Raw genomic sequence first — 12,035 nt, 5'->3', positions numbered from 1 at the left:
TATTTTTTCCTAATCAAAAGATGGTAGCTAGAAATAACATCTGTAGGTCCATGTGTATGACCTGATCCAAAACTTAAAACCTGTTATTTTAATTCTGCAGATGACCTCAAAACAGAGCACAAACATGTTGTCAAACAACTCTATGGATTTTTGTAAATGATAATGAGTGGCACTACTTGAGCTTGATCATGAATCTTCAATCATTACAGTCCCACAGTTAAAATGGCAGTGTGCAGTATGAGGGTCACATTGATTTCACTGAGTTTATCAGACATTTTTCTGAATTCAAAATAGACGAAGAAGTAAATAATTGACCGTATGTGTGTTTTTATGCTCTGCATGCTGATGGTTTTCTATCTTCTCCTTCTACTGATTGTTTGGTCGGCTGGCTTTAAGGAGGTTGCTTTATCGAGAAAAAAATGGTAGAGGATGGATACACACACTCCAACGCATCACACACGTCAAAGTGCACTTTGCTTCTGCTAAACTGAATACGCTCTACACTGAGGCTCTATTTAAAGTGTGCACATGTGTCTGTGTGTTCAAGCGAAGCAGGGAGAAGAGCACTTTGCCGTCATTAGGTGAGATCATGTAGAGACAGGATGACCGGGTTAATTTTTAATGACCAGCCTTTGGATATATAAAATATGTATTCAGCCCTTGTTGGACATGACATAGACTCTTTATATCTCTCTCCCTCACTCTGTCTCTTTCTCTCTGCCTCTCTCGTCTCAGTCAATCTTTCAATCTCGCTCTTATTCACTCTTTTTTTTTAGCTGCTCTCTCTTTCAGCCTCTCGGCGAGTTTGGCCTTGGTTCACTCTCTGTCTGGTCTGTTCTCTCTCGTCTCTCTTGGCGTCAGTTTGCCTCTCTTCTGCCGGCAAGCATCTGCCCTGAGAACGAGACAGAGGAAAGGTGTTGTTTGATGATCTGGCTAGAGACGCCTTGTGCAGTGTGGCTGTTTTCATTCTGTTTCTTGTATTTTTCTCCTCCCTCTGTGTATGTTTCTGTCTGTTTGCTCTTCAGATTTAACAGCTTAGTAACACTGTTGTCACAGATCAGCTGAAAATCCTAAAGAGATGTGGACAGACACAAACAAACACACACACAAATGCTGATGGAGACATGCAGCTTACACAGACAGAGACTGACTTTTTACCCATCTCATACACGCACACACACACACACACCACAGGCAGGCCAGCATGGAGGCCCAGACGATCACAGGAACACAGACTTGATTTAAAGCTTACTTGTGTCCCAGAGATATAACAGTAAACCTGAATCAGCCAATAGGGATTTGCTGTCTCAGAGATCACTGACAGCTGATGTAACACAAGTCACAGGGGACATTCACCTAGCTGTGCTGTTCATGTTTTTAAAAACAGTGTGGGGAAAGTTACTCAATCGATTACTTATAGCACATTAGTCACTGAAAGAGTAATTACATTATTTAAGTAATTACTCAGCAGCAAAAGTAATTGGTCACAGTCATTATCATTATCATTATGATTTAAGACTTTTTGAGGAGTTAGATTGGCACTGCTACGCTCCAGAAGCTCTGCCTCCTCAAAAACGAGTCAATGAAAGTGAAACTTGCACACACAATACTTGAATTATTTGATATAGAGGATACTGGCTGTACAGAGGCAACATAACACTTTCAAACACTGCTGTGGGGTTCACACTCTCACACTGTAAACAAATGCAGGTGATTCTTACTAGTGGCTAATATTAGCAAACCAAATACGAAAATAGCCTACAGCACTGAAATAAGACAATTCTGGGAGCTGTGGTTTTCCTCTCTGTTATAGCCTCATCACCTCCCCACACCTCCACCTCCTATACCAAGCTAGCTCAGGCGCAGTCTTTCCAGTGAACACAGACCAAACTAATCTCACCCCCACTCCTGGTAATACAGCAAACAACCTGACCCCCCCCCCCGTACAGCTGAAGTGATGGAGCATTACTGGGATTAGTGAATATAATATAATATACTGACTTTCAAGATGTAATTGTAGGAATTATAATTTACAAATACTTTACTAAAAAAAAAAAAAAAAATCACATTACTTTACTTCCCAAACAATGAGAAAACACATAAATATAGCTTGTTGTTATCATGTGCTGTTTGTGTCTGACAGTCTACAGTAAAAATGGCTAAACAACTGTGAGCATTGGTTAATTAAATATTAATATGATAATGTGTGCTGTGTGGTATGTTTGTGTGATTAGCCTATATATGAACTCCTTCTGTGTATTGTGCACAGAGTACCTGTTCTATTTTTAATTATTTTTTATCGTTCATTGAATTGACCTAAAATTGTTGGTTGCTTTACAGCTGTATGTCCTTAATGCAGTCACTAAACCTTTTGGTTGATCTGTAACACAAAGCAGCTGTGACATCCCAGACAGTTAGGCCATGGTTTCTGTTTTCGCTGTTTTTGAGTTGTTGCTGTGACATTTACAGGGAATATCTTGTTTTTTAGTGGCTGTTCTATCAACACCTACAGTACACTAGCAATTACTGCATATAACAGATTGTTGGTGAGGCATGACTCACCAAGACATTTGTTTAAAAGGTTGCCTCAGCAAGGGAACGCAGTGTTTACCAAAAGCAACATATGCACAGGGATTCAAGTTTGTGTAAAATGTGAGATGACTGGACACGAGAGGTGACTGACTCACACACCACAATAGCAGCCGAACAGGATTGTCGAAGGTGCTGATTTCAGAACCTGCATCACACTACAGTCACTGGACTCTTTTAATGAACTTAAAATAAATTGTTTTAGATGCTGTGTGGATTCTACTTCTAGGTATATCTAGCCCTATGAAGAAAGAGAGAGTACAGGAGCTCTAGGAGTAAAGCCAGTAGGTGGAAGATGGAAACTCTCCCCAGTCTCCCCAAAATATGCTGGAGTTGGTGGAGGCGTGGGTTTGCACGATAATAGGTCAGACAGACATGATGACAGGATTTCAGTGAGCAACATCCAAGGACAAATGGATTCAAGGAATGCTGCCAGATGATTGGCCAGATGTGGTGATGCAGGAATTTGTGAATGAAAGGAACAATGACAGTGTGGGGAAAGCAGAGGTAATGAGAAAAATAGACTGAATAGAAATATGGCAGAACGTGTGGGAAAAGATCTTCTTCCTCTTTCTCCAAAGCTCCACTTGAGATTTAATTTTCTCTCTGAAATCAAAATGGGTACGAGTGTTGCTTTAAGAGAAAAAAAAAATGCACTTTTACTTTAATTCTGACTTTTCTTGAAGATGAGTATGGGCTCGTAGCCTTTAGTTTGATAAATTGCCTATCTAGACAGGAGTGCTGGATGTGTCATTCTGCTACGACCATTCAACTACAAAATAAGCTACTGTCAGTCACTTACCCTGATGTCTGCACACACAATTTGTGAAAGCTAATGACTTAAGCTAATGTCCTTAGCTTGCATGCTGAGGAAGACCAAAACATACCAACCATTGCTGACATGGCATCGATTTGACAAAAGAGAAGACAGCAGGGATGTTGAGCCTCATTCTCAATCATTTTCAACTGTAGAGGGAAGTGAGATGCTGTTAGCTGAAAACATGAAGCACCCTGAGAGCATAAATGCTTCACAGTCAATAAAAAAATCCAGGGATTTTATGGTGTACTGACATTAGCGCTGATTGGCAGTTTTACATGTTGTTTTAATGACAAAATGTGGCGAGCGAATGTGTACATTTATGTATGTCCCTGGTGATGAGTAAATCACAACAAGGGCAAACGGACGATTTCCTACTGAATCAATCAGTCCTGCTTAACTGAGCACAGAATCCACCTCCATCAGCAGGTTATAGAGCAGTTATGGGACAGACAGACAGACAGACAGACAGACAGACAGACAGACACACACACACACACACACACACACACACATGATCAAAAGACATGAGGGGATCTGTGATGCATATACATAATATAACAAAGTGGCAATCTGAAGAATATTGACAGTTAAGTCAATAAGTTGAAGGTGGGCATTGAAAGTGTATTCATTTATGTGGTGTGTTAGGTACACATGCATGTGCATGTCATTAAATTAACTTCACGACATCTACACAAATGTGTGTGTGTGCGTGCCTGATAATGACTTACATACATGTAAAAGTGTTATTTTGAGCTGAGAATCCTTGTGTGTATCTGTATGTGATGAGTGGATATTGACTGAGGAAGAGGTAATAAATGCAAAGTGATTATTGATCTCTCCATGTCTGCAGTGTCTTTATGAACTACATGGACTGTATTTACTGCTCTGAGTCTAACATGACCACAGCAGATATATCGTCACCAAGAGGCCTAAAAGTTGCTGATGTATTTCTTTCCATCAACATGTTTTATCATGATGAAATGACGTATGCATCACAGAAATATTATCCAAGAGGGGGTTGTTCAGCATGATTATGGCACAGTGGTGCAGTGGGTATCAGATGCAGCTGAGAGTTTTATGGGATTTATCAACATGGATGGAAAGATTACTTAGATAAAAATACCTGACTGATTACAAAATAACTTCCTGGACTGATGCGTTTTGTGTTTTATTTCTTTACAGAGAGACACCAAAGGCCAGTTCCTGTTGGACCATGTATGTAACCACTACAACCTACTCGAGAAAGACTACTTTGGTATCCGATATGTGGACCCCGAGAAACAGAGGGTAACTATCATGCACAGACAATAACCAAAAGCAGTAGGGTTCTAGTATTATTATCATGATTGATCTGTCAGTTACAACTTCCTTCATTAATTTATGAGCCATTTAGTATATACAGTATCAGACAGAGAGTGAAAACAAGGCCATCACAATTTCACAGAGCCCAAATAGCTTTTTTTTTGTCCATCCAACAGTCCAACACACACAATTTAAAATTCTATAAAACAGAGGAAAAAACTAATCCTCACATTTAAGAAGCTTGGATTAGCAATTGTTTGTTTAATTAAACAAATAACTTTGTTTTGATTGACTAATAATAACTAATAATAATAACTAATAATCAATCGACTAATTGTTTCAGCACTGAAACTCATGGAATCCAGTCTTTTATTTTGAGGCTAGAAAAATATTTTCATGTGTTTTTTGAGTTTGTTTTCATTGAGTGCTCATAAAAGATTCAAATGAAAGGAGATGTCACAATTACTTTTTCCTTTTGTAGATCAGAGCAAGCAGCTTTCCTCTCTGTGTATTTTGTATCATTCCCTCTACACTGTTTTGCCTCTGCAAGCAAAATCTGCTTGTCAGTGTATAAATGATGCTTTACAGTTCACACAAATGTGACCTCACCAAAATGTTCTACATGGCTGCACATAATCACAGTAGAAGAACAAAAATAAAGAAGCTGATGGTCACACCTACCAACAGGAAACAGCTCCACTGAGTCAGCAGGGCCAAAATGACTATGTTGGATATTAGTCAGGAGGTGCTCGGTACATTACATTACAAGTTCAAGTGACAAATAACAACAAGCTCAGTCTCCATATTTCAAACAGCCCACACACAGAAGGGACCAGATGCTCTGTCAGAAACTCAGCTGTCCTCTACTGTAGCTGTATTTAACATGCAAAATGAGAATAGAATAACACAGGCAAATATCAGCAAGAGGTGTTACAACACAACAAGTACAATAGAGTGGACTTAAGAAAAACTTAGATTAGAAAACAGAAGTTTGTATACAATAGAACAGATGTAAACCTCACCAGCAGCAATAGGAGTCAGATCTTTATGTAATGAGGTAATGTGCTGTACATAAAAAGAAATATACCAAATAAAGCATTGAAATACATGTAATTTTCTGATGTGATGTTTGTAATGCTCTGTTGCCTCACAGTGCTGAGTTTAAACAAAGTGTGCTCAGCTTGCTGAAGCCCATTGAAACTGCAACATATTTTATTTAACTGATCCACTCTTACAAATCAACAGCTTTTTTTAGGGGTAACATTTGTCTTTTTACTTCCTCCCTGCTCTCTCTCTCTCTCTCTCTCTCTCTCTCTCTCTCTCTCAGCACTGGCTGGAGCCCAATAAGCCCGTGGTGAGGCAGATGAAGTGTAAGTGTCCCTTCTGCTCCTTTTTGTTTTTCTGTGTTTTTGCATCAGTGTGCATGAATACAACAATGAACAGCGTGAGATGTGCGTCCATGTGCATGTGTGTTCACATTGTTGTGTCTATATCTGTGTGTGTATGTGTTTGTTTAAGCGTTGCACGCAGGCCTGGGCTTGTCTCCCGAGGGCCGTTTCAGTATGAGAGGGGTCAAGCTCTACAACAAACAGACAGCACCACAGGGACTCTAACAGGGTCATGACAGCACACATGCAACAGTGTTAAAACCATTGGATATTCAAAAAGTTTAAGAAATAATGATCAACTACCTGGATGTATCATACCGCATAAAAAGGTGATTTTAGCTGTAAATTAATTAGTTCTTTATAACCGACAAATAGCATTTAGGAAATTTGCTTGTTTTACGGTCTTATCATCCACTATTTCCCCAGGACACACTACTCACATTACCATTTGCCATGAGTAGTGACAGAGCCAGACAATGTTGGACAGCGACTTTTTCTCAGAAACACCACAGGGAGACAAACAGAGACACAATAAAGGCAGACAAAGTGACAAAAACAGGGTTTCTCATTAACACAACCAGTTGCCAGAGGGACAAGTGTCCCAAATAAACTAATACACAGAGGAAAATATGCAGACAAGGCAGGGGAGCACAACTCAACTGTCAAAGAAGTAAACAGGCTGTCTTCAGTGGATGGATTAATACGACCAGTACTGAAGGGAAGTGAACAGTGAGCCATGAACCTATACCAGATACATATCTGTGTTACTTCACTTGGGTTGATATATCCAGTGCTAAAGGCTTCAGGCACTAAAAGTAAAGTGAGGTTGCTTTCAATAATTATTCCAATGATAGTTTTTATGTATCTAGTAATTTCTTTCCAAATGCAATAAACAGAAAAAAACAAAATCATATCGGTCTTTGGAGTGACCACCCTTTGCCTTTAATTCACCAATTCTCTTTGGTAAACAGTTTTTCAAGGCACTTGAAGGTAGGTTGTTTCACACATCTCAGGGAGTCCATGATCTTGACATCAGGGCTCTCTGGGAGCCTCGTCTCCTCTTCAGTTTGTCAGCTGATAGTAGTTCTTAATGACTTTATGTCTTTGTGTTTGGGGTCATTGTCATGCTGGAGAAAGAATCATCTCCTTGATGGTACTGTGTGACGGCTGAGTGACCAAAAATCTAAAGTGCCTAAAACCTTTTCCAAAGTCCTATACATGCTGATAAAAACTAAGCAACAGAGGAAGAGTGCTCAATAGATCGGAGATGTACTGACACATCAGCTCTCCCTGTGGCAGGATTCCTCTCAACTCATTGCATATTGACCATGGCCCCAGACCTGCCCACTTTACACTCTGCATCCAGTCAATAAGAAAATGAAAATTTTGCAACTGTGACACAAGTAATGAAACATTACAGCACTTGCTTTGGCAGTGCAAAATCACGTTGCAGTGCAACTGTGAGCTCTGCAAGCAAATGTTTTATTTGCTTCCTGGAAAGGAGTAACTAAAGGGAACAAGGGAGGATAATTCTGCCTTTGCGTCATGAAAATTTAAAACATATTTCGCATTTTTGGCCACCACTTATGCAGGGACTTTGGGATTTTCCTGAGAGGAGACAAACTCAAGAAGGAAACATTTTGTGTAGAATCCAGTACACCTTGTGTCCACTTCCTCTCTCCCTTCCTTTCAAGTTTTATATCTATCTAGAAATATTTCCTGATGCCAGATCCTGATGTTTATGGCTGTTGATTTTAAATAATTGAAAAAAAAAAAAAAAAAAAAATCTTTGCTGACACTCTGCTGCAAAATGACTTGGTGTGATCAGCAAAAATACAGCCACAAAAAATACGACAGGCCTAAAAGTAAGAGTAAAACTTATTGCTAAGAACTTTGGATATTTTGTGGGCATTTGTCTTTGTATCCTTCCGGCCCGGTTATAGTTCTCACTTTGTAATTATCTCCCTCTGTCCCGTTCTTCTCTCCCTCCACCCGCTGTCTCTTCACGTCTCCTGTCTGAAGTTCTCCCACCCTTTTAATGACTGTCCTGTTCTTTCTGTCCCGTTGTAAATTAATAAAGGAGCTATTAGCGATGAATTTGGCTTCACCAGAACATGTGCGAGAGGACAGGAGGGGGGTGGTGGCTGAGGAGATCAGTGAAAATTAGGACAGGAGATGGAGATGGAGGAAGGGAGAAGGAGGGGAGAAGAGTGATAAAGGGGACATGTGTGGGGGGCTAATTCAGACGGGAGAGAGAACAGACAGTGACAGATAATGTAGCTAAAGAAAGAAGTCAGATTAGGGAAGAAAAGGGGGAGAAACGAGAAGACCAGAGAGGCAGTTTGAGATGAGAGAGGCTGACATAGAGTGAAAGAAAGAAAAGGAGATGAGAGAGAGGGGAACGGAGGCAAGAGCGTTGAATAGATCTGAGTCGTACTGACACATCAGTTCTCCCTGTGGCAGGATTCCTCTCAAATTAGGATGTGTGGTTGGTGTTTTATTTTGTCTTTGTGCGTCCCAGCTTACGTGTACGTACGTCACGTTGGTCCGTGTGTGCATGAATACTGTGTCAAATCATTTTCTCTAAAATGTTTTTTTTTTTCCGTCCCTTAAGCATGAACAAATAAGCAGCTCAAGTTCTTTGGGAGCGGGTGGGAGGACTGCATCTTTCATATTACCAAACATGCATTATGTATACGTGTGCTGTTTTTCATAGCTAGATAATACCGCAGAGGTTCCCCGCCATTAAAGACAGAGTAGTGAGGCCACTCTGTAAAGATTTAAAAGAGGAATTACAAAATGAAACAGCTTTGTGTGAGTATTTTTTTCCTCTGTTTTGTGCAGATTGTTAGATTGTTACCCAGAACCTGCAAAGGATTTATAGTTGTTCACTTGCCTCCTGATGTAGATTCTCTCGTATTAAAGAGACCTAAAATCTGATCTGTGCTATGTGAGAGTCCTCCACTCAACTTCAAACTACACTGTTGGTCAGCGCTTACTAAAATGACAAATATAAACATTTCCTGATTTTCTGACCCCTATATCAGGAGGGTGACAATATCTGTCAGTGCCTCTTTCCTGTAAACTGTCACAAATGGCTGTGGCAGAAAAAAAGACTTGGTTAATGTTAGGGAAAGGGCTGAGTGTTAAAAGAAAACAATGTTGGTATTAATTAAGTCTCTGGAAATGGTCTCATTTTGACAAACAAGAGTAAGGATAGGTTGTATCAGATATTTTAACAAACCACAAACATTTCAGATTTTCTTGTGAGAAAAGTCTCATAAAGACTAAATCACACAGCCAGTTTAACTTTAAGCTTCATAAATTCTGCATCAATATGTGTAAACTTCACAGCGTAGACTTTCAATCTGTTTGTATGGTGTGTGTATGTGTGTGTGTATGTGTGTGTGTGTGTGTGTGTGTGTGTGTGTGCGTGTGCGTGTGCGCGCGTGTACAGAAGTGTGTTTATTTGCTATTTTGTGAGATGTGTGACACCCCAGGAGGGAGTTTAAACTATTGCTGTCGTTTGATCTGAGTTACATAGCCTATCATTGACTGTGTGTGTGTGTGTGTGCGCTACTTAAGTATGTGTATGTGTGTTACTGTGCATATTTTAATATTGTAAGCTCAAATCCTTGCCTGCAGCATATGCATATGCACACGCACACACACACACACACAGCAATGAAACGCTTCAGGCCTAAGATCAAAGGAAAAAAACACAGACCCCAGTTCAAGTGAGGCCCTTTGTGTGTGTGTGCACGAGTGCGTAGCGTACGCGTGCATGTGTGTGTGTATGATGACTAATTACTGTAATTATCAAATGACTAATCAGTATTAAGAGGCATACTGCGACTTCTTTTTTTGTCTCCAACTTCTTTCTCTCTCTTAATCCTCATTGCTCTGCTTCCCTTCTCTCTTCTACTCTTTCATTTATCGCTCCTCTTATCCTTTTTCTTTCTCCTCTCTTACTTCCAATCATCTACTTTGTTTCTGGTTCCCTCAATTTTCCTTCATGTTTTACTTCTGCTAATGTCAACCCTCTCCTCAAACTTTCCTCACTGTCCTCTAAAACCTTTTCTTCTCACGTTTGTGTCTTTCTTATCTTCAGCAGCTCAGCAGCCGTACACCATGTGCTTCCGGGTCAAGTTTTATCCCCACGAGCCAATGAAAATCAAGGAGGAGCTCACCAGGTATAAACTAACACGGACAATGGTTGGTTTATAATTGATGGAGAACAAGACATCTCTCAAGAGCAGCTTTATTTAATTTATATGAACTAGCATCTTAACTAAATTTCAGTGGCTTGATAAAAGTTATCATTAAGGAATGGTTTACAAATAATCCCAGAGTGTGTTTGATAATCTCAGGGACCTTTGGTTGCTTTGCTAACATTATGTGAGGTCTATAGTATGTATGTATGTAGTCTGTTTGGGCAATTGATTGCACAGCACTTCTTTAAAGTTTTCACAGTATGGCACCTTTGCAATCTCTTGTTGTCAACAATAGGCTACTTTGTGATATATTGTGTTTCAAATACATGTGCACTTTACATTTTTTTTAATGTACCAAACAAAAAACATTTTAAAAAATACTTTGCTTTAATAACTTTGCTAAAGTCAAACTGGGATAACCTCCCTTTCCCTTCACCCCCAGACACACGCACACACACTTTCTATCAGGCCTACTGTTAATTAGAGATGCTCACTCAGCAGGGACTCTGTTTTCGTGTTCTTCGGCCCATCTGCGCTGTCATGTCTCAACATCTCTGCTCCTCTCTATCAATCTCTCTCCTCCCTTCTTGCCTCCTCTCCCTTTTCCATCCATTTCAGCTCCCTCCACCCGGTGTCTCCATAGTTTCATCCCTAAGGTGTCTCCTCCCTCCCTTCTGCTGGTCTCTCTCTGTCCTCTTTCCTCCTTCCCCGTCATCACAGCTCCCTCTTCCTCCCTCAGGTGTCTCTCCACATCTCTCAGCTCATATTGGCATATTTCCCCTTTCCCCTTCAACTTTTATTTCTTAAAGGCGTTTTTGTACATCATGGAGGTCATTAAAACTTTGCTCTCTTTTCCTCTGTTTATCAGCTTCTTCCTTGTGCTCATTTCTGTTCATTATAGTTAATCTCAGAGTCCTCAGGGAGCGTCATTACATTGGCAGTCCACTGAGTATGGCGTGGACATGAAAGTTATAGTTGAGCAGAGTTTGGAAAGTTCAGAAAGAACTGCAGTCAGTGATGAAATGCTCACTATCAAGTTTTTTGGGAAGAAGCGATTTTTTTTTCCATCATCGAAATCCAGAAACTATTATGCTAATTTGTGTGTGCTGCATGTGCTCCAGTTTGCAGGATGTTATTTGAAGTCTGCCATTTTCCTTTTAACTTTACGTTTCCGCTCAACCATAAAAAACAGATAAAAAACAAAACAAAAAACAACACACAACTCACTCACAGTTTTCCTGATGCCGAAAGCAAAAACTGAGTAATATATTTTTTATGTAGACTGGCAGAAATTCATGCAGCAGATAGTAGTTCAAGTCTCATCACACAAATAATGTTTTTCTTTTTGACCACAGTTACTAACCATGCCATAGTTTCCATGCACAGATATTACAGGAAGCAAGAATTTTAAAAATGTCTGCTTTGAATGTAATCCAAGGTTTCACTGAATTGTCCAAAACAAACATTTTTGTCTGGTAATAAAGCTGCAAGAAACAAGTATATATAGAAAGGGTATAAATAGTGAGTTCTTTGGTGGAACTGACCTTTAGCTCAGCTGTTAACGTATTCTGCATGGACTGAACCTGCTCGATAATCCCACAGCACAAAGTCAAAACACTGTTGACCACAAATTAAACCTCATACAGTAAATGAGAATGGGTCCAATAAACCACATAGAGTAGGAAGAAGAAGCAGAAGGGTTTTTTTTTTTCAAAGTAATGA

The 12,035-nt window shown here is 39.8% G+C and overlaps 1 protein-coding gene across 2 annotated transcripts in view; it reads left to right on the top strand.

The window, feature by feature from the left end:
• The window catches only part of frmd3 (FERM domain containing 3), a 52,090-nt gene that overhangs the window by 10,123 nt on the left and 29,932 nt on the right, over window positions 1–12,035 (top strand). Inside the window, exons 2-4 of one of the 2 annotated variants that reach the window (XM_018669321.2) lie at window positions 4,592–4,696; window positions 6,039–6,081; window positions 10,214–10,292. In XM_018669321.2, the coding sequence (XP_018524837.1) occupies window positions 4,592–4,696; window positions 6,039–6,081; window positions 10,214–10,292 (227 nt within the window). Of the gene's footprint in view, window positions 1–4,591; window positions 4,697–6,038; window positions 6,082–10,210; window positions 10,293–12,035 lie in introns of both variants that reach the window. The other variant, XM_018669320.2, reaches the window with a different exon arrangement.

The sequence above is a fragment of the Lates calcarifer genome, linkage group LG13, assembly GCF_001640805.2.
Source record: "Lates calcarifer isolate ASB-BC8 linkage group LG13, TLL_Latcal_v3, whole genome shotgun sequence".
Lineage (NCBI taxonomy): Eukaryota > Metazoa > Chordata > Actinopteri > Centropomidae > Lates > Lates calcarifer.
The sequence above is the reverse complement of the archived record's forward strand: the minus strand, read 5'-3'. Positions and strand labels throughout refer to the sequence as shown.